General features: G+C 40.8%; 1 protein-coding gene across 1 annotated transcript; it reads left to right on the top strand.

The window, feature by feature from the left end:
• Positions 1–1,027: 1,027 nt before the first annotated feature.
• BTLA (B and T lymphocyte associated) lies at positions 1,028–13,553 on the top strand. The gene is made up of 6 exons (XM_053457006.1): positions 1,028–1,197; positions 5,052–5,384; positions 9,856–9,891; positions 11,531–11,662; positions 12,224–12,267; positions 13,173–13,553. Exons 1-6 carry the CDS (start codon positions 1,098–1,100, stop codon positions 13,443–13,445), a joined length of 918 nt encoding a protein of 305 aa, XP_053312981.1. The 5' UTR covers positions 1,028–1,097; the 3' UTR covers positions 13,446–13,553.
• Positions 13,554–22,065: the final 8,512 nt, after the last annotated feature.

Here is a 22,065-nt window from a genome sequence, read left to right as displayed (position 1 = left end):
CCATGATCTATCTGAGGGAGTAACAGTAACAATTGAAAGCATTTGATATGGCAACAAGATAGCAGCTGCCGGATATAGCACAACAGGAAACAAAGTTTAAGAAGATCAAGTCAGTACCTGTGAGAAAGGGAAAGCTTGGTCCCCTTAAAGCTGAGCAGATTTATAAAGCTCAATGTGCATTTTGGAGCCACTTGGCTTAGTTCCCCAGGGGACCCAACATGTGCTTCTGTTGGTAAGCAGATCAGATGCTCCTGGACCATTCCAACTGCACTTTTTTATATTATTCCTCACTTAAATATTTTTATATTGTTTTTTTTATTCTATTGGGTTTTTTTGGACTGAAAAATGCAACCGTGGAGGCAGTTTCCTAAAGACTCTTCTTTTAAAGGATGGGATGGGGTCCTGCCTTTTGGCCGTCACCAGTCATTCAAGAGTTCAGAAAGTCCCCTCTTTGGGGGGGCGAACCTAGAAGATCTGATCCTCCATTGGTTTCAGGCAGGGAGGGAAGGAAGGGACCGTATACCCCCTTGTTGGGGAGTAAAGCCCCAGAAGAAGAAGAAGACTGGGCACCTAGTTTCCCCCGTGGTCCTAAGCACCGGTTCACTTTTTTTGCTCGACGATGGGAACCATGAGGCACCTTACGTTTCAAAAAAAGAATGTTTTTTAAAAAAAAAAAAAAAATAGTTAAAACTGAGCCCACAATAATAAAAAATAAACAATCATTCAAAAAATGAATGAAAAATTAAAATGAATAATGTAATGTAAAGTAATGTCAAAAAAAAAACAAAAAAAAAAAACATTGCAGTAAGAATCAGATACTTTACAGAAAGACACTTCTGATTGCTTGTAAGTTTTCATCTCTTGGAAGGAAGAAGTACATCATCTGGCGCTAAAGAACAAAGATTGCGAAAGAGAAAGCAGAGCTTGTTAACCACACACATATCCCAGTCGATGCACAACAGAAACACAGCTGCAACATGTGTCCTCCTCATGCGTGTGTTTGTGGTCTGTAACTTCTGATGATAGCTTTAATTTCCCGAGGACATCTCGGTTAGGTCCGTCATGCCATCAAGTCACCATAGGTCTGATGATCACAGATGAAGACATTGGGGAGAATGGATAGCTGTGTTAAGGAGAGGACTTATGTATTGCTGGTTGCAGTTTCAGCTCTGGTCCTACATCTCCACCATGCTTATGGTAAGTGCTACCATCGTTTGTTTTGTCTTCTGCCTCTTCCGTGCAGCCGCAGAGGCATTCACAGTGACCGGCCCCACTCAAGTTATTCTCCCAAAACCAGGGGTGTGAGAACAAGGTCAGCTAATGAGTTCCAAAGAACCAAGGAGTTTTAGTTTTATTCATTTGAGCCTAAAGCCTCTGGGAATGGATCGTCGCAAACAGCTGTCTAGTTCCATGACCTTCGTTCATGAGTTGAGGGATGTTCTCGGGTTTATTCACTAAAGGGAGAGTTTGCAGGACAGTTGTCTTCTCGTTTCACATATACATCATGAAGGGCCAAAGCTAGGAGGTTTCCTCTTGAAGAAGGGTTGAGCTGGCCCTGTATAATGCATATGGCTGGGGATACTTAGAAGAAATCTTAATGATTTAAGTATACATTATGCAGGGCTAGCTAAGCTCCTCGTGCAGAATAAGCTTACCGGGAATGGATCTTCATAATGTATAAGTTTGTCCAGGAGCTGAAGACAATTCTCGCTTTAGAGAACGGACCCCAAAAGACTTTACATCACAGCGTCCATACAATTACTCTTACGCTGGCACATAGTATGGGGTAGTTTATAACACCTAAAGTGCCTGCCAAATGCTACATTTCATACAAACAATCAGTGGTTTGCATTTCCCTCTGTGATCACTAATTAAATATCAAGTCACAATCTCTGCTTCTTGCTGTGTCTGCATTTTTCTGTAGTAAATCAGGGCCGGGCTGGGGATGACTAGGTGGTCCTGGGACATAAAGGCCGGCGGCTACCAAAACACGTAGGTGCATGTTACGATTTTGTACCCACGCAGCATGCGGCCACGCATATTCACCCCGTGGCCGCACACTGCAGGACCTGATCTGACTCTGAAGCAGTGGCCCTACCGGCCCCTGGTCCACCTGGGATCTGCCCGGAGAGCCAGATGGTTAGTCCGGACCTGTAGTAAATTTATAAGCAATTCCAGTTACGTATAACATACTTCAAAAAGTGACCTTAGGTATAGGTAATAAACCCAGACTTCAAATGGGTCCATCTCTACACGTCTACGAACACGTATCATTCCTTTCAAGACCAAAGCCACGTGTTTTAATGGATAATATCTATGGTTGTGGGCATTGTAGCTTCGGCTATATGAGGGAGAGCTGAAAATCATGATTTGGAGGGAATACAGGGATGAAAAAAATAATGGCGGGAGAGTTTATACCAATCCTCGCCACGTTTCTACATAGATTCTACATTTGGCGGATGTTCTACAGGAAGGAAGCCAAGAAGTTCATGCATACCTCAGAACGATATACTGGATGTGTTTGGTTTAATGATTCACACAATGAAGCGTTGAAAATGGAAAGTTTACTTTCGTGTTCATGGGGCCGGCTTCAGCCCATCGGCGAACAAGGCCAACGCCAAGAGTGCTGAGATGGCAGGGTAACAACATAAGGTTCCTTCCTTGAACCTCCATGCTGGTTCAAAAATAAATAAATATATATATATATATATGTTAAAAAAAAGAAGACGTACCGCTTTAAAATCAGTGCTGCCATGCATAAGGCATTTTTTATAATCATCATGGATTAAAGGAGCCAAGAGGTCGCCCTACTTACGGAACTAATTCACAAATGATTGATAATTTCTCAATTTGCAAATCACTGATACTTTATTAACTTATTACTTATTTTTCATTTGGGGTTCAGTTGTTTGGTTTCTTTGTTTCATTGCCAATGGTTTTTAATACACTCTCCTATGGTTTATTGGGGGTAATGTGTTTGTAGGTACATACTGTGTGTATGAGATAAGGAAGCAAAAAGCCTTTAACCCCTTAGACGGGTATTCTCACACCTAAGCTTGGTGTAAATTCGGACACAGCTAGTCCAAATGAGAAGCACCCCACATATCTAGGATTTCCATTTATTTTGGCAGTTATAGGGCAAATATTAAAAAGTGTGTAATTTCCCCCCCCAAAATTGTAACATATTTCCAAATTTGGTATTTTGAAGCTCTGATTTGGATTTCATGCTTACAATAGAAGCAACTACAGAAAGAAACATCATTTCAACAATTTAAATATAGATTTTTAAAAAATAGCACTACATCTTTCTAAGACCCCAGGGATCTCTTCAAAAACAGGGAAAATCCGAGTGATGACGGGTCTCTCTCTCTCTCTCTCTCTCTTTTTAGAGCACTAATAAAATTATTTTTTAAATCTGTTTTTATTACACAGATTTTTTTTTAAAAAAAAATCTATTTTTCTTATTAGTTCTGACAAATGCTGAGATTGATACATCAACATGTCCACAATTGGGATGAACGGGATACCATACTGTAGATAACGCTGCATACAGAAAATTTCATGCCTACGATATAAGAAACTACAGAAAAAAATATCTTGGATTCGGTAACATTTCCAGAGTAAAGCAAATCCTCCCACACGCATAGGGTCAAAAACTGGAACAAGTGCATTTTTTTTGCAATTTTAGCAGTAAGTATTTTTTTATTTTATTTTTTTACACATTTTAATTTTAATTTTTTTACTTATTTTAGCATTTTAATTTTTTTTTTAAACTTTTTTTTTTAATTTTTTATATTTTATTACTGAAAATATATACAAAAAGTATACGGACATTCCATCCGCCTACATGACATTGTACGACTAAGAGCAGGTTCATTATAGCGATCCTTTGACTATACACTTCTCGACCACAATGCTATCCTGTTTATTTCACAAAAGTAACACAAAGAGTGTGTTACAATTAACGCATTTTGCGCTTCCTGTTGTGTAGCCCTTTTCTGAATTGTAACCAAACAAACGTTAAAATAAAAATAAAGCCATAAACCAACTTGGGTCGACCTCGTTTAACCTTTGATGTCTAGCGTTGACACTTGATTCCCCCTTCCCCTCAACATTCTTTTTAGGTATTAATCGGGTACTTTCCCTGCGACGTTTGTAAATAACACTCTGTGTGTTGTAATGTGTGAATGACTTGAGTTCTGTCTAGTGTAATTTTATGTGATTTATTCTTTTGAATTGTCCTCCTTTAGATTTAATGAGATTTTTCAATCCATTCTAAACAGAAAATACTATTTGATTAGGAGAAGCTCGCAGATCTGTGCCCCTTTTAGGAAATATTTAAATTATCTTCCAAAAAACTTTGATTTTCGGGCACGACCAAAGTCTGTGGATGATTTTGTCATTCCCATTTTATAGAGTTAGGGGAAACCAAGGTATGGAGTTCCATTTTTTTTTTTAATGTCATCTCAGCATATACCGCCATTGGCAGAATTTAGAAATTCTTTCAGAATAACCAGAATATTTCAGAATATCTCAAAAAGTTTGGAAATGTGATAGCTCGGTTTTTAATTCCTCATCATAATATTTTTAATTGCTGCTTTGTTTTAATTTCTGGATGGATATTGTATTCCTACTTCCCACCCGCCCTGTGTTGGCACCAAACAGTAGCATTTACGGCAAACCCGGAGACCTCCCTATTTGGGTAGCCCGATGATGTTTGGGGCGACATGATTGGTGGGCGGGGCTGACATTGTTAGTGGGTGGGGCCGACAACTTCCATGGGCAGGAACGGTGACCTTGTGGGTGGGGCTAGCCCAAATCACTTTATATTCCTAATGTGCGTGGGAGGGGGGGAAATGGCCATGGTCAGGGAGTGGGGCTTGTCTAAATGCTACTTCCCCGACCTGGAGATTTCAGGCCATGACCCAGAGAAGCGGTGCTTCACCTGGAATCTCCCGGAGAAACCCAGACAGCTCTCTGGTATGATATCTACTGATTTACTTTGCATTTGCAGTAACTGAAGGTGATGTTTTTTCTTCTTCTATCTGCAGGAAACAGCAATTGTGTAAATAATATAAGCATTCCAAGAAGCACAGAATATAACAGGTCCGCAGGAGAGCCTCTCACCGTAGAGTGTCCCGTCCAGTTCTGTTCTCAACAACCACCCAATGTGACTTGGTGCAAGGTTTCTGGAGACACAATATGCCAAGCTATAGCAGGAGGTCCGGGGATCGCCGTTCAATGGGAAGAACGTAGAAGGAACGATGGGGTTTATCTGCTAAAGTTTGTATCGGTTCATGAAAATGATACTGGATTCTATAAATGTTGGGCAGAGTTCGGCACTCAGCAAACAGTAGGACATGTGATAAAGATCAATATATTGGGTAAGTTAAATAACTTTTTTCCCCTGTTTTTAGAATAACAGCTTTAGGAGCAAAGTGTCAACTTTGACCCCAAAACACAGAGTAAAAAACATCAGAGAAATGGGACAATATCATATATCTGGCACATAGTACTATAATATATGTAATATGTATAGAGACCAGCCCTGTACAAAACACATCATCGGAATGGGCAGTATTGAAAAGCTGGAGACAAATATAGCCAAGATCTCAGCTACATTGTGACATAAAACCGATAAACAGCGGACAATACGTTTCCTAGACCTGTCCCATACAGTTTGATTGAGAAGGAAGAAAAAAATGTAACCTAGAAAGGATCCAGTCAGGGTGTAAACGCTGCCCAACGTCTTTATTTCTTGAGACACCCAGTGGCTATAAATGGAACTGCAGGTAGAATATGAAAAAAATAGAGAAAAACTGCTGGTAGTGACCCAAGATCTCGCAGAAAGAACAGAGACTGGGGCAATTTCCCTCCTGTACATATTGCCCGCCATCACATGCATTTTTTGAAAGCTCACTTCAGAACGCCTGATTGTTGATTGTTGACCTCATAAAGTATCTTTTATTCCCTGCACATCATAAATTTAGAGGTTGTTTTTCTTACACCAGCAAGTAGATTTTTAACCCATCGCACAAACAATCATAAATAGTTTTCGTCATAAAAATCTGTATACCGACCTTATCTCATAGAGAACTACTGTATATCTTGTGTTGACGGTTCGGCAGATTGCTGAGATGCTTTGAAAATATTTGTTTATTCACATGGTATAAATTACCCAGATAATAGTAATTCATGTTAGGTTATTATTTGGGAGTTTTTTTTAAAATGGAAATACCAAAGACCACAATTTCTCTGTAATATTTGCATATAAAAAATTCATCGCTTTTAAGGTATTTTCCCCAGAATATTACTAAAAGAGAAACAAGGGGCCAGATTCAAGGACCCATCTAGTTTCTGCACTTCTGCTTGAATTTTTTTTAAAAAAAACAGTGATTCAACTCCCAAGGTGCACTGCCAACCGCAAACCGTTCAATCTCCTTTACCCCTTTAGTGCCTGCTCATTCGTATCTCCTCAAAATTGTATTATTTACATATTTTGTCAAGTGGTTTGACGCTTTGGAAACAGACTTGGCGATGGTGTTGTGACTGGGGTGACTTGGGGCAGGGGGGGGGTTTAATGAGGGATTGTAGAGGCAAGTGGGCCAGGAGGCGAGTGGGAGTAGCCTACAAGAGAGTAGCCCTCAGCAGGGTGTAGATGAGCCTACAGCAGTCTTGGACTGAAATCTGCCCTCAATGCCAGATGGTTCCTGACAAACCATAAAGCATCCTTTACCCAGCATGTTGGGCGCCAAGCATCGCCAATGGCGTCCGTTGTGCGTGTGTACCTGGAATAAGTACAGAGTGGTAGGACAGGTACTTTCTCTCGATAGAGTCCTTGACTTCCAGCTCCAGTGCTCCTAACAAAGCCTGGGCAATAGGGGACTACTAGAAAAAGTGAAGATCTGTCTCCACCTTCACAATGCACTGTGGGCAGTGTATACGTCTGCACAGCCCCCCGGCATCCATATATTTATTGTCCATTTTGGGGCTCTTGACGAAGAAGAAGACTAGCTTAAAGATTATGAGCTGAGCCACATAATGCGGAATGGGAAGGATCTTGTTTTACAGCACCAGGACCCTTCCATGGTGAGATCTCTGAGGTTCCACAAACCAAATACCTGTTTTACTTTGGCGAGTCTCTCCTCCCAGCTATTCAGGGCAGCTCTGTCTCCTCTAAACCAGACCCCAAAATCTTTAGGAAGCCTGTCTTGATGGGACACAGGAGTGGGTCAGGTCTCACTGGCCGAACAGCATGGTCTCCAACTTAGTTGACATTTCCCTCAAAGCTCTGCTGAGGTCCTCACACATCTGAACGAGAACTCTCATGGACAGGTGGTCTAAATCTAAAACTAGAGGGTCAGAGTTTTAGATATAATGTAAGGATTTTTTACTTTACTAAGAGGATGGTAGATAAGTAGAACTACCTCCCAGCAGAAGTGGTAGAGGGTAATACAGTGAGGGTATTAAACATGCATGGGATAGGCATTTGGCTCTCAAATCTAAGACGAGACCAACGACTGATTAAGGTTTAAGTCTTTGCCCCATGGGCCGAATGTCACTTTTTGTTTACCATACAAACCTGCATCTTTTATGCCATAAATGCAGTGCATTTACTAATTTGTATTTGAGGCAACAAGACAATGGCGATGATTATCTACGATAAACACCTGAACGGAAGTTTAACTTTAAACATAATAAACACACTTACAATGTTTCTGCAAATTCCACGTAAATCGACATAAACATTGAAAGAAAATATAACCGAGTAAAAAGAAAGAAGTGAGATAACGAAATGAAACTGAACGGCCACATCATTTATTTTCCGAGATTTACTTGAGAAATACATTTGCTATAAAAATAAAATATGTTTTTTTATAGTTATCATAATTTGGGGCTCACAGGCAAGCAAAAGGGCCAGACTGGCGATCATGGGGGGGCTCCGGCACTTTAAGGCCAGCAGCCAACGGGAAGGAGGAAAGGAAGGAAACGGCTACATGTATCCATCCATTGACCGCACCTACTTTATCTGGTGGCCGCTGGCTTCTACTTTTGTTTGGGAACCCAGATTTCCCAGAGAGAGTAGGTGCCCCCCCTTACTGGAGGACTAATTCAAGCTAATTCAGCTCCTTGAGGGGTTGGGCGTCTGCTGGTTGCCCCAATTCTTTCGCGTTTGATAGAAGAACAGCTTTGTTGCAATTTTCAATACAAATAGAATAATAAAACCATTCCCAGAATGTTCTAAGATGTATTACACCTTAAGTAAGACCATTAAGGATAGTGGAATAAGCGTAAAAAAATTGGATGAAAAAATAATTGGAAAAAAAATAAGTATTGCAGTAAATTTAATTATTTTTATTTAGAAAGTGTTTTTACCAGGAAGAGTTCATTGCCATTTTCCATTCTGTTTTTAGAAGTTGGTGGACACTCATTTTCAGAGATTTTAGGTTATTGGGTGATTTCACAGAGTCTGGGAGGCTATTCTACACAGGGCCGGCCGAAGACTTAACGCCGCCTGGGGCGAAGTTTAAAACGCCAACCCCCACACCCCCCGCCGACGCCGGGGGGGGGGGCGTCATTTTAAACTTCGCCGACGCCATAATCTAACCCCCCCCGGTACTTACCTTTAAACAGTCCTGCGGCGAGTCTCCCTGCTCTGCCACGGTGCCGGCTTGTAATGCTGAGCGCCGGAAATTGACATCACTTCCGGCGCTCTGCATTGCAAGCCGGCACCGGGACTGAACAGGGAGACTCGCCGCAGAGGAGAGAGAGAGAGGGGCGCCGAGCGGGTAAGCGAAAACCACTCAGTGCCCCTCTCTCTCTCCTCCGCTTCAAAAAAAAAAAACCAAAAAAAAAGCGCTTGCCGCCCCTTCTAAAGTGCCGCCTGGGGCAATTGCCCCAGTCTGCCCCATTATAGGGTCGGCCCTGATTCTACATGTGAGGAGCTCTGAAGGAGAAGGCTTCTCAACCAGCTTCCTTTTTGGAGTGAGGGACAGCTAGTAAGGGGCTGGTGCTGGATCTGAGATTGTAGGACATTTGCAGCAAATCATGTTTCCTTAGAGGGGGGGATCCAGGCTAGATTTGTTCTGATATAAAGATTCAGTCCTAGGAGAAAGCTTTGATGATGATGAGAGTTGATGGGAGAGTTTGCAGGAGAGTTGTGGTTCCAGCTCCCTGGCTTCACTATACATTATAAAGGTCCAGGCCCTGGAGAGCTTCAGGGAGAGCTTGGTTGTCCCTGTAAAAGGGCCCTGTATAGTCAAATCAGCAATATTTCTCCTTAAACATTAAATTATGCAGTATGCGGGGCCAGCTCTGTCCTTCAAGTTTGAGAAACCTACCAGAGTTGGCCCTTCATAATGAATAAAGAAAGAAGAGAGGGAAAACTACAACTGTCCAGTGAATTCTCCCTTACAACTCTCACTTTAGCGAAACGTAAACAGGTTTTAATGTACATGCTGTTAGAACAATGCGGTTAGGTGAAGATATTGCATGCATTCTATGTATGTTGTAAAGTAAAATTAATTTTAAAATGAATTACCACATACTGGATATTTAACCAGAAAAGGGAAGTTATGGCACTTACTAAGCCTAAGTAGCTACAAGTAACGGCCCCATAAACGCACACACATATTGGAAACGCTATAAACAACAGACAGAGGTGTCGGCATTGAACAAAGGAAAGTATCAGGAACATACAGAAGGTAAGAGCGGAGGATGACTTCATAGTCACCACCAGCGGTCTAATCGTTGTCATTTGGTGATTTGTTATACCCATGGCACTGCGTATTTAATAGATTAGGTTACAATTCTAAGATAAATATCTTCCCATCGTATATTCTATTTTTTTTCCAGCTGCTGTCGTGAAAGGAAACACCACCATGGATAAATGTATGTAGGACATGTTTTAAAATTGCTTGTGTTATGAAATTCAAATCAGTAATTAGCCGCGTGCGCCTGTTAGGAATGACAGGATGGGTGCACTTGAGTCATAAAAATGTTTCTTTCTTTCTCTCTATCTCTTTGTTCTTTCTTTCTTTCCTTCCTTCCTTCCTTCTTTCTTCTTTCTTTCTTGATTCCTTTCTCCCTTTCTTTCTCTTTCTCTCTCTCTCTCTTTGTTATTTCTAGTTATTTCTCTCTCTTTCCTTTTTTTTCCTTTCTCACTTTCTTTTTTCTCTTTCTTTCTTTCTTTCTTTCTTTCTTTCTTTCTTTCTTTCTTTCTTTCACTCTTTCCCTCTCACTCTCTTTTCTCTGGTTCTTCCACTTTGTCTCCAGTGCGTTAATTCACCAACGCAGGGCTTTGTCGGCGAGATTCCATGTCGACTCACTCACTTACTGATAAATTACGAAGGGAAAACCCTGGCAAGAAAACCCTGCAGCAAGGGCTGAGAAAGATCTCACGCTTTAATTGGTTCATTAAAAAAAAAAAAAAATGTTAATATGATGGACGTCAAAATTATTCTTTTAATGCCCACTGGAATTTTCACATCACGACACAAAGCTATTGAGATATACCTTGTTTCCTTTTGCGGAGTGATTGACAACTGGTGGCCTAAGACCAGATGCTCAAAGGTTCTCCTAAAACTTTTGCAGTAAGGAAACTTTGTTTCACAAATGGTACTCAGAATCCCGTTAAGATCCTCTTTGCAGATCTGGGTTACAAGTGATCGGTTCACTACAGGAGAAGTTAGTAGGTGGTAGGTGTCAGAAACCAAATCCTTGTAAACTGTGCTGGTCAGCCCGGGAAAGCAGCATCCAATTTCTGAAGGACATGCTGTTTTTTTTTTTTTTTAGCCAAATATACTTTTTAAAGGTTGTAGATGCTCTGCTGAACTTAAAACTTTTGAAACTAAGAATAAAATGACAAATCTGATTTTTTTGCTTAACATACTAGTCTAGGTGGAACAGCACCTTTAAAATATAGTTTTTAAATATTTAAACTACATATTTAGTGAAAAACCCGTTCTGTGTCTTACTAGTTTTACAGGAGACTTACTCGACTTCACATGAATCGGACAGGTCCCTCTCTCTTTGTCTCTATCTCTCTTTTTCTCTCTCTCTCTTTGTCTTTCTTTCTCTTTTGCTTTGCCTTGCTCTCTCTCTCTCTTTTTTTTCTCCCTGTCTTTTTTCTCTCATCTTTCTTTCTTTTTATCTTACTTTCTTGCACTCTCTCTCTCTCTCTCTCTCTCTCTCTCTCTCCCTCTCTCTCTCTCTCTCTCTCTCTCTCTCTCTCTCTCTCTCTCCCTCTCTCTCTCTCTCTCTCTCTCTCTCTCTCTCTCTCCCTCTTTATCTTTTCAGACACTGGTATGAGCATGCAGCTGAGACCCAGTTATCCACCATTTTTTATCTCCATGCTTAAAAATGGATGGAATGTGATCACAGGCAGGAGTGGACAGAGGAAAACGAATCATCTTTTAATTAATATAAAAACGTAATATTTGACTAAAATCTTTTACCAAAATCTTTGCGTTATTAAAAAATCTATAATATTAACATGCTTTTTTTCTATTCTTTTTATTCGACTATGCAGCAGAGAACACGAGAGTCACTCCCAGTTTGGACCTTAAGAACATGGAGTGGCTGCTTTATTTGTCGTTTTCACTTCTCGGCCTCTCTGTGTTTATTTTGATAATATCTCTCCTAGTTTACTATCTCAGAAAAGGTATGTTATTGGTGAAAAAAAATGATTCTTTTAAATATTATTTTACTGATTTCCTGTTTATGCACCAGAGATGCATGGCCTGCCCTAAAGCAAGGACTCCATCCGCCATCGTATCTTGTAATTGTTGCCCCTTGTGGCCATATTTGGAACAACAAGCAAAATTAAAATCTTACTTACTAATGACCCCATCGCTTCAAAATCAGACCAACCCAAAGGGCAGCGATGTCACTAAACACGGAAATTCACAGCCAAAACACATTATTTCTTCAAATATTTCACCAGGCATTTTCCAGCGTTTATAGAATATGGGAGAACATTTTTCACCAACTTTTACTTAAATCTTTAAGCAAAAGTCAAAACTGAGGATATCTGTGGTATGGTTTGGCTCTTTTGTAACACTTGGCACAACACAAAGGGACCGAAAACTCATCAACGCAGATTTTTGGAATGCTCACGACCTGCCCTCTACTCGTCGGCAGTCCATACTGCTGAGCGCTGTAATGTGTATGCATTTTTTTAAGGCTAAGCCCATGATGTGTTATACTGTCCTTTTCTTTATAGTAAAACAGAAAGCTTCAGCCAGCCCAGAGGAGCCTGAGGATAAGGTATGTCAATTACATTGTGGTTATGCTACCTGGACACGTATCTTTCACGATATCCCTGAACTCATTCTGTTCATTATCATTGATCATTCTGAATCATTGCATTACATTATCCTAGAGGTCAGGAGCCCTACTGGCTCAATTGGATGGTTGGGGAACATATACCTAATTGTATAACAAGCCCAAGAAATGCTTCATGGATGGCATATCCAGGAGCTCCGCATGAAGGAGCAGGTCACTTGTTATGGTAGGGCTGGTGGAGCTAACCTGGATCAGCCTTGGTGCATCCACCCCCATAAAACATTACTACATATTATATTAAAATATTTATAACATGACAGATGTGCTGTTACTCTTAAATGATCTTAACACATTTCTAAGACAAAGCAGGGCTAGATCTTTATTTACTTTACTGTATGTGCTACAAACCTCACGCTTGGCTCTACTAGACAGAGGTGCGGACATGTTTCATTAACATGTTTAATGCAATAATGAACACAAAGGAATTAAAGAATTATTGTCACCAGTTGCATGTGCTATCAGAGACTAACAGTGTTTTATAGTATCCTACCAGGTATCCTTTTTTCCTCCCTTGATCCCCCTCTTTTTTCAGGAGCTCAGAATGTTTTGCTGGGTATGAGGGTACTACAGGGTTCTACAACCCTAAAAGCCCCAATAATCTGTATATAAATTGTACATTATTCTTTTTTCAGATGCCTTAGTTATGCACAAACCCACCAATAGGTCATAAAGTCACATAAAAACAGTATTAAAGCCCTACCACTAGTAATGACCCCAACCATTTCCCCTAAAGCCAAAAACATCGGAAGGTATGTTGTGTTCCACTGTGTGTCCTCACGCAATAGATACAACATATGAAATATTTTTGGCTTGTCCTTTTTTTCTAGACGGAAATTCCTCCAGAATGTTCCAGCAATGCACAGCTACAGCTGGAAAGCGCCACCAACGGACTCGTAACCAACGAAAATGTTGCGGTGGCCGAAGAGACTAGTAATGACAATAAAGAACCGACACTGGACTATGCAGAAGAACAGGACTCCATTCTTTATGCTGATTTAAAGCATGACGTCAATAGGGTTACAAATACATGGCATGTAGATGATGGGGAGATTGAATATGCCACGGTGCGCATAAATGTGGCATTGGACGATTCCCAATGATGGACGAAATGGTAGACTAGAAACTGAGAAGAGACAGTAACAAATTCCCCAAGCCAGATATTATAAATCAATTTCCATATTTTACCCCTACATTCGGAATTTCCATGTGGTTTCGGAGCTGTCAGTGATTGGCAGAGGGAAGAAGAACATCTGTCGGCAAACTAATCATCATGTAGGAGCATGGCGGCTTATACATGTAGTGCTATATATATAGTATAATATTTTAGCATTAAAGAGGACTTAGTTTTTTTTGCATATTTCCCAGATTTATATGTTTTTTCACAATAAAATGCTTATTTTTGAATATCCGCCTGCGTTTCGTATGGGGTTTCAACAACCGCTAATATAAGAAGGTAAAATGTTTCATTGTAACGTAGTAGATTACTTCAGTGCTGTTACATATTTTATGGGCAGCAATTAAAAAAATACAACAATATTGCACAAGTAATCTTAAATACATAAATATATAAATTCAGAAACTCAATCTGAAAAATAGAACAGTAAATATATTTACTATGGCTGTAAAGAAGAACTAAAACTAGGAAGTACAAAGGCTTATTGAAAGATTTTGACACCAAATAGGCCTTCTCAAATAGAAATGTTTTACAAACTATTGTAAACATTAATGTTTACCCTAAAACTTACAGGAGAAGAACAGTAGATTGGCTTGGCCAATGTTTTGTCCTACAACTACCTACTTGTGTGAAGTTTCAACTTCCCTCAGCACCGAAGACTTGAGGAAGCTTGTTTACTCAGTCGCAGCTGGACTATTTAATAAGAGTAAGACGTGGGAGGGGTGAAATAGTGTTCAGACGGCTCCCTGGCTCTGGCGGGGGGGGGGTGTACCGCATTTACATCCTCTGGCTTTGAACCTCTAGTTCTGCAAATTGATCAATGACTTCATAAACGCTTTATTCATGTTCACTATATATTGAGCCAGACATGGCGGTGGTACAGCATAACTCCTATTACTATAAACTGAGCTAGATATTGACAGTGGTACAGCATAACTCCCATCACTATATATTGAGCCAGATATTGATGGTGGAACAGCAGAACACTAACCACTATATACTGGTACAGCATACCTCCCATCACTATATACTGAGTCAATACAGGCATTGACTTATACTGAGTCAGTCACTGATGGTGGTACATCATAACTCCCATTACTTTTTCACTCATACACTTACCCATGCTTTCTCACACTCTCACAATGTCTTCCTACCTTTCCTACTCCCCTGTGTTCATTCTTGCATTCTTCTTCCTCTTACTGCTCTCCTCCTCCTCTTCTTGTTCTGCCTTCTGTCAGTAATCATATTCCTTGGTCTCAGCATCAGTAGCCAGTAGGCATCTCCCCAAACCAGCTCTGGAAGGGCACGCATGTGAGGAAAGACCACCGGGGTACACCACTGGGAGACAGCCCCCTTGACACTCATGGGCCCTCAGTCCATGTCCGATGGGTTAGTCCCACCCTGGGTATGGTGCTGTCAGCCAGCGGAAAAACAGGGCATTTGCCTGGTGTACCAAATGACCAGTCCTAGCCTTTTTCTATGAATATCTTAACCGGCCCTGATACAGGCTCTCAGACCAAACCATCACATTAAGCTAAATGTCCAACCACTTTGCACCAGAATTATTATTCAAGCTTATCATGCTATTTTTGCTCTATTTATTTATTTTTAAAATATACATGTTTTATATTTTTTATTCAGTTTCTGTTTTATGTTAGTTCTTCCTTCACATCACTTTCAAACTGTGAAATATGGTGGTGCGTAATCATTATCTGTACAATCGATAAATTAAGATCTAAAGTGCAACTTAAACCTACACCTGTGTCTAATTATAACCTAACACAGGATATTAGAACAGGAAGCCGCTGATGCCAGCAGCTATCTCTATTTCCGTGCTATATGCTCAGAATATACGTTTATGAAAATGACAAATGTGACAAACCACTGCTACGTGACATAATATTCTACACATTTCAAATATGCATGACCAGAGAGATTTACTGGCTAGGAAGCAATAATAGAAAGGTTTGATTGAAAAAATTAGTAAAAGTCACCAGCTAGTACGAGGTTCGTGGCCGGCTATGTGGTTTTCACAGTTTGACCATGAAAGCGAATGAAGCAGTGTCATGGAGAATCTATTTAGACCACAGGCACATCATGACAATAACAGACAGAAATATGAACACATTGATTTTACGGTAAAAAGTAGCATTACATAAGTTATGGTGGGTAAAGGTGATGGAAAACTCTTCCACTTAAAATTAAGGGGGTAGTAGAAGTAATTATTAAACACTCATCAAAAATTTATTTATTTCTCACAATAGCAACGTATGTGTTACATGCTATCCATTGCTGTACGTGAGCATGAATGTCTCTGTATAACTGTATGTGACCATGAATGTCTCTGTATAACTGTATGAATGTCTATGTATACAGTAAGTGAGTGAGCATTGATGTCTGTGTATAAGTGTATGTGAGCATGAATGTCTATGTCTACGTATACGTAAATATGAGCATGAATGTCTAAATATCTAAAAAAAAGTATTTATTTTTTTTATAAATGGTACATTTCCTGCCATTTTTGTGGAGGAGACAAAGGGCGCCAAGCATTTGCTGAAAACTTTTTCATGAACATTCAATCACTGTCGTCCTTTTACTGCTGCTTGCGTGCCATGTACCCTGTGCAATCGCCTCTGCACGGCCCTGGCAACTAGCGACACCTATGCAAAGAATATCTCAGGGTTTTTGCCCCAGCCTTAGGGTGAAGGGGCATATTCTGAGGGTCACACAGTGACCTATTCTCCCCCCTCTGTGATCATATATAGGACTACCAGTTGGTGTCTTTGCCACAGTATGTATTGTTAGTAATCCCTGCTTGAATGCAGGTGACTAAATTAAGTGTATCTTTAAATAATGACAAGTCAAGGTTTCCATGAGGGCCGATATTAGAGCCATTTCATTAATACATTTGGGGAGTCCCTACACAGAACCTTCATGACAGGCTATTAAAAGGTTACTATTTCAGGGGTCTGAGGGGCAGCTCATTTAGAAAGTTCCCAGGTATGAGTATGAAGCTTTATGTTAAGGCTGGTTGCACATCATGGGATCATTAGTTCATTACATCCGGAATGTCAATCAATGTATCTTGTCCCAGCTCCACGTGTCACCAAGTTTAAGAACAGAGATACAATTCTGCAAGTGAAGATCATCTTCTTGTTAATGCCTTACCATGTAACCCATCGCTTGGGGGTTTTATGGCCTGGTTCTGCTGCAGACTATACTTTTTCTGCTTTTCTCGGTACATTTTAAATGCTTCTACTTGTAGTTTGCTCTCCAGGGATTAATTATTAATGTGCGGGACCAAGGTCCTTATTTCCCAGCGAGACTGCTTAGAACATATAAGCTGATGCACTAAGTGACTAAGATGTCTAAAGAACAGTATCCCATTCCTATTTTGTAACATCAAACCAATGCACTAATGAAGGGAAATCTGTGTTTAGTAGTAAAGAATGAAAGTTTTTTTCTAGTGACGTCCAATTTAGAAGGAATTCCAAGTCCTGCAAGAAACCTTCTAAAGGGCTGAAACTGAAGAACGAGCGTTCATGAAGAAAACTGAGCAACGCCTTTGGGCACTGGTCTACTGGGCATTTGCTTGGTTGGCCGGATGTCTCCTCTTGTCCGCCATGTCCTTTGTCCTCCATCTGATTGTCCGCCGTAGTCTGCTGTGGTCCCAGAAAGAATGGTCATGCATTGGTCGCAGTGTTTGAGGAAATACATTTGGCCGGTGATGTCTCATGAGCAGTGGGCACCGCAACTTTACCCACTTTTTCATAGTTGGGCAAAAGTGTTCAACCCACTTTGATAGACATAGGCAGGGAAAAATAACAGATCTATAATACCAGGACCCAGGACCAACGGTGTGAGGATGACTAGGTAGCCCAGGCTCTTTAAGGTCAGTGGCCTACTGACCTTAGTCAGTGGTAGAATTTCTTTTACGATGTTGGTTTTCTTGCCCCAGTTGAGTCGACAACGACCTGAAAAAATATTGATCTAAACTTTTAGGACGACCATGTCCCAGGGGCCTGTTTTTGAAAGGATAAAGAATAGACAAGTGAAGACGGGTGGATATCGTGACCATTTGAACCCCTTTATGTTGTTAGGACGTACTATTACGTCCTAATGAGAAGTCAGAAGAAGAGAAGTTCATAGCATGGAATTACCAATTAATGATTTATACTGGGTTTGTCCGATAGGCCTGCAAAAGGTGACCAATCTGTCTTGGGTGTTTTGTCACTCCTTGCTGCAGAATGACTTACACTGTTAGGTGTGTCTCTTGTGGTCTCTTATGAAATACAGAACTCTCTAAAATACTTAAAGACTCTGTGGACCATGACTGAAAGAGGAACATGATACAGTTACATATAATGATAAAAATAATATGTTGTTTGGAAAGCAGTGCTTTAAAACTACAGTTTGTGGAACCTTCTCTTTTTTTATCGCTAGTTACAGATGACAAATATGTCTTCAAAAATATTGCGTCATTTTCTCTTTTAAACCAGTTCTAGTTTCCCCCCCATAATATAATGTTTTCAGGCAGCTGCATATTAACCGTTTGTATGAGTTCTTGCTCTGAGCCTCAATCTACTAGACAATTTCCCGTATTCTTTATCATATCATAACGACTCAGTCTTAATCGCACAGCTAGTCACTGTGTACAGCACTGGGGTTTATTACTGTATACAACGCTGGGGGTTACTACAGTATACAGCGCTGAGGGGTATATTACTGTATACAGCGCTGGGGTTATATTAATAGATACAGCTCTGGGGGTTATTACTGTATACAGTGCTGGGGGTTATATTACTGTATACAGCACTGGGGCTATATTAATGGATACAGCTCTGGGGGTTATTACTGTATACAGCGCTGGGGGTTATATTACTGTATACAGCACTGGGGGCTATATTACTGTATACAGTGCTGGGGTTATATTACTGTATACAGCACTGGGGGGTTATATTATTGTATACAGAGCTGAGGGTATATTACTGTATACAGTGCTGGGGGGTTATATTACTGTATACAGAGCTGAGGGTATATTACTGTATACAGTGCTGGGGTTATATTACTGTATACAGAGCTGAGGGTATATTACTGTATACAGTGCTGGGGTTATATTACTGTATACAGCGCTGGGGGTTATATTACTGTATACAGCACTGAGGGGTTATATTATTGTATACAGAGCTGAGGGTATATTACTGTATACAGTGCTGGGGGGTTATATTACTGTATACAGGTCTGGGGGTTATTTTACTGTATACAGTGCTGGGGGTTATATTATTGTATACAGCGCTGGGGGGTTATATTACTGTATACAGCGCTGGGGGGTTATATTACTGTATACAGTGCTGGGGGTTATATTACTGTATACAGTGCTGGGGGGTTATATTACTGTATACAGGTCTGGGGGTTATATTACTGTATACAGTGCTGGGGGTTATATTACTGTATACAGTGCTGGGGGTTATATTACTGTATACAGCGCTGGGGGTTATATTACTGTATACAGCGCTGGGGGGTTATATTACTGTATACAGTGCTGGGGGTTATATTACTGTATACAGCGCTGGGGGTTATATTGCTGTATACAGTACTGGGGCTACATTAATGTATACAGCTCTGGGGGTTATTACTGTATACAGCTCTGGGGGTTATTACTGTATACAGCGCTGGGGGTTATTACTGCATACAGGGCTGGGGGTTATTACTGTATACAGTACTGGGGCTATATTAATGTATACAGCGCTGGGGGTTATTACTGCATACAGCGCTGGGGGTACTCATCACTGTATACAGTCCAAAAAAAAGGATAAACTGCCTTTGTGCTGAAAAGTTTGTAAACTAGAGGCTGAATATTTTTCTGAAATATTTTATTTTGAACTAGAAACCAAAATAAAACCTAACTTTCCTCTCTTTGAACATTACATGTAACCTAAAAAAAAAGGAAAATGACACCTGTTACAGCGCTAAAAAAATCCTAGAGTGCCGCCTAGTGACAAACAATAGAAAAAGTATTTTATTTTTAAGAATTTGCTTTCTTATATCAGGGGATCATGTCTTTATCAGATCATCTGTGAGTTAACGCGGAACCCATGGCCTGATTGCTGAAATACCAGTGGACGTTATAACTCCAGACAGGGCCGGACTGTCGCTGTCGAGGTGAGCCAGGAAATTTAAGGCAGAGTGGAACTAGAAACCACAGGGCCCTGGTGTGAAAATTGCCCCGGGGTCCCCAGACTCCCAAACAAATTGTTTGTGCCTTCTTTGCTCCTTAGCCCCCTTCCAACATACACACCACTTAATGTAACAAAAAAACACCCCAAGCTTACCAGTTTATCCAGATACTACACAGGGACGGACATACTGGGACGCCCAAACCCAGACCTGAGGTTCCCAGCTTCACCTGCCAGGAAACCTCCCACCACGAGTACCACCAAATGCTCCCCCAGCAGCATTAACCCCCTAGATACCTGGTAAGCTTCCACACGAACGTGACAAAACACACAATCCAGGAACACTCAACACAAAAACAAGGGAGGGTGGGACAAGCAACAAGTGGTAAGGTGACAACAAAATGGCGGCTAACCTAGTGGCACCCACCCCTTAAATAACCCTCCATTAACCCCTCCCCCGACTTGTTAAAAAAATGCCGCCAAGGCCTAGCCCGTCAAGGGCCCATTCTGAGCCCCTTGGGGCTTCAATCTTTGCTGTACGCAGCACCTATCATGGGTATCAAGGGGTGAAATATCTAATTATAAAGCAGACATATAGGTTAAGGGCATAGGTTGGTGGCCACAATGTGCTGGCGAGAAGCTCTTTGTTTCCAGCTATATTTGGCATCACACATCTTAGTTCCTCCCAAATTTTTAGCTTTTACTTTTGCTTGTCCATTTTTTTTTTATTTTTTTTTTTTTGTCATGGGTACATTTCCCCCCCAAAATGTGTATAATCCTCTTTTAAAGTGTATTGTACACTTATTTATATTGCGAGTGGGGACAATACTCAGCTGAATGTCAACCAAAGTGATTTTATTTTAACCATGTTATTATATTGAGTTTTTAAAGCGTCTTTATCCTATATTATATTTCATTCAGGTATGACCTTGGTGGGAACGATCACCAACCAGGAAGAAATTATCTCATGGTGTTCTTAGAAGCGATTCAACAGCATCTGGTTAGCCAACACAATCGAAAACCTTATCTGACCCATCAAGGTATAAAATTAGAAGATCCCCAGGAATTTTTTGCATTGTTTTATAGGAACACATTTATAAAACTGATGAATAGAGTTACATATTTTTATGCTATTGTCCCGTCTCCAAAATGTGTTTTTTATATTCCACGGACGTCTCCAGGGGCTGACCAGAAATAATTAGAGTGTTGGCAGCTTCTTTTTGGGGAGGAGGTGGAGGATCCTCTAGGTGACAGTATGTTCCTAGTGCTTCTGGATCTCTTCCAGCATACCGACGGGGGACAGAAGGCACGCTCCTTGTACCTTTTGGTTTAAAACTCTGAAGACATTGTATTAGTAGAAGATGTCCTTCATCGTAGGGCATTTAGGGTATCCCTGCGCTAGGGATACATTTGGCCTAAGTTAACACCATGCAGGCACACCATGCAAAGTCTAACCCCCCCAAAAAAAATATCCAGGCTTAACTTGGTCCTCACCCTTAATAGAGCTACTATTTGCCTAAGAATTATAGGTCTTATATTTAATCAATACTTTACAAGATCCATTTTAGCTATGGATCTAACAACTCAATGTTTTCACAATGGAATCTGCATGCAGGGCAAGAAGGGCTATTTACCCCATACACACTAACTATCCCTGTTTAGGAGGGCCAGTCCCTCCCTGTGCCAAAAATAGCATTAAAAAAAACAAGTCACTGACCAAATTCTTCAGATTAGAGTCTCAACGTTCCCCTTGCCATCCCAACCTTGGGTTCCAGGTCCAGATCTTGTAGGAACACTCATGCTTAAAGTATCTTAGAAGTTGGGGATAGTTTCAAAAATATAAACACACCCTACATGCAGCGTTGCGTGAGTATGAACCCTTTCCGTGCCAACTACATATTTGATATCTAAACCTCAGGAACCAACCATCTTAACGCCTTTCCATATTTCATAGTATGGGAGAGACGTCTGTTAAAGAGGAAAGCAGGCTGCTGATTTTCCTCTAGAATTGTATACTGTAAATTTTGAATATTTGACAATTGTTTCATTTTGCCTTTGTTCAATGCTGATAGCCTCTGACCAAATCCGGGATCTTCCCAGGGTGGGAATCCCGATGCTCTGGGCTAGCCCGGGAATTCCTTTAGTGGGAAGGATATGGGAGGGGAGCAGAGGAAAGGGGGCAGGGAGTAGGCCAGATATGGGCGGGGAATGGGCATGGCCACACAACACCCATCTGCCTGGAGAAAGAACAAAACTGACCCGGAGACCTGGGGAAGCCCTTTTTCACCACAAGAATCTGGGTCAGACCCAGAGAGTTCTCAGGAACACCCATCAAACTGTATTAGTTTATATTTAATGACATCAGATATA

This window comes from Spea bombifrons, chromosome 2 (assembly GCF_027358695.1).
Source record: "Spea bombifrons isolate aSpeBom1 chromosome 2, aSpeBom1.2.pri, whole genome shotgun sequence".
NCBI classification, from domain to species: Eukaryota; Metazoa; Chordata; class Amphibia; order Anura; family Pelobatidae; genus Spea; species Spea bombifrons.
Note: the sequence above shows the minus strand (reverse complement) of the source record. Positions and strands in the feature narration are given on the sequence as shown.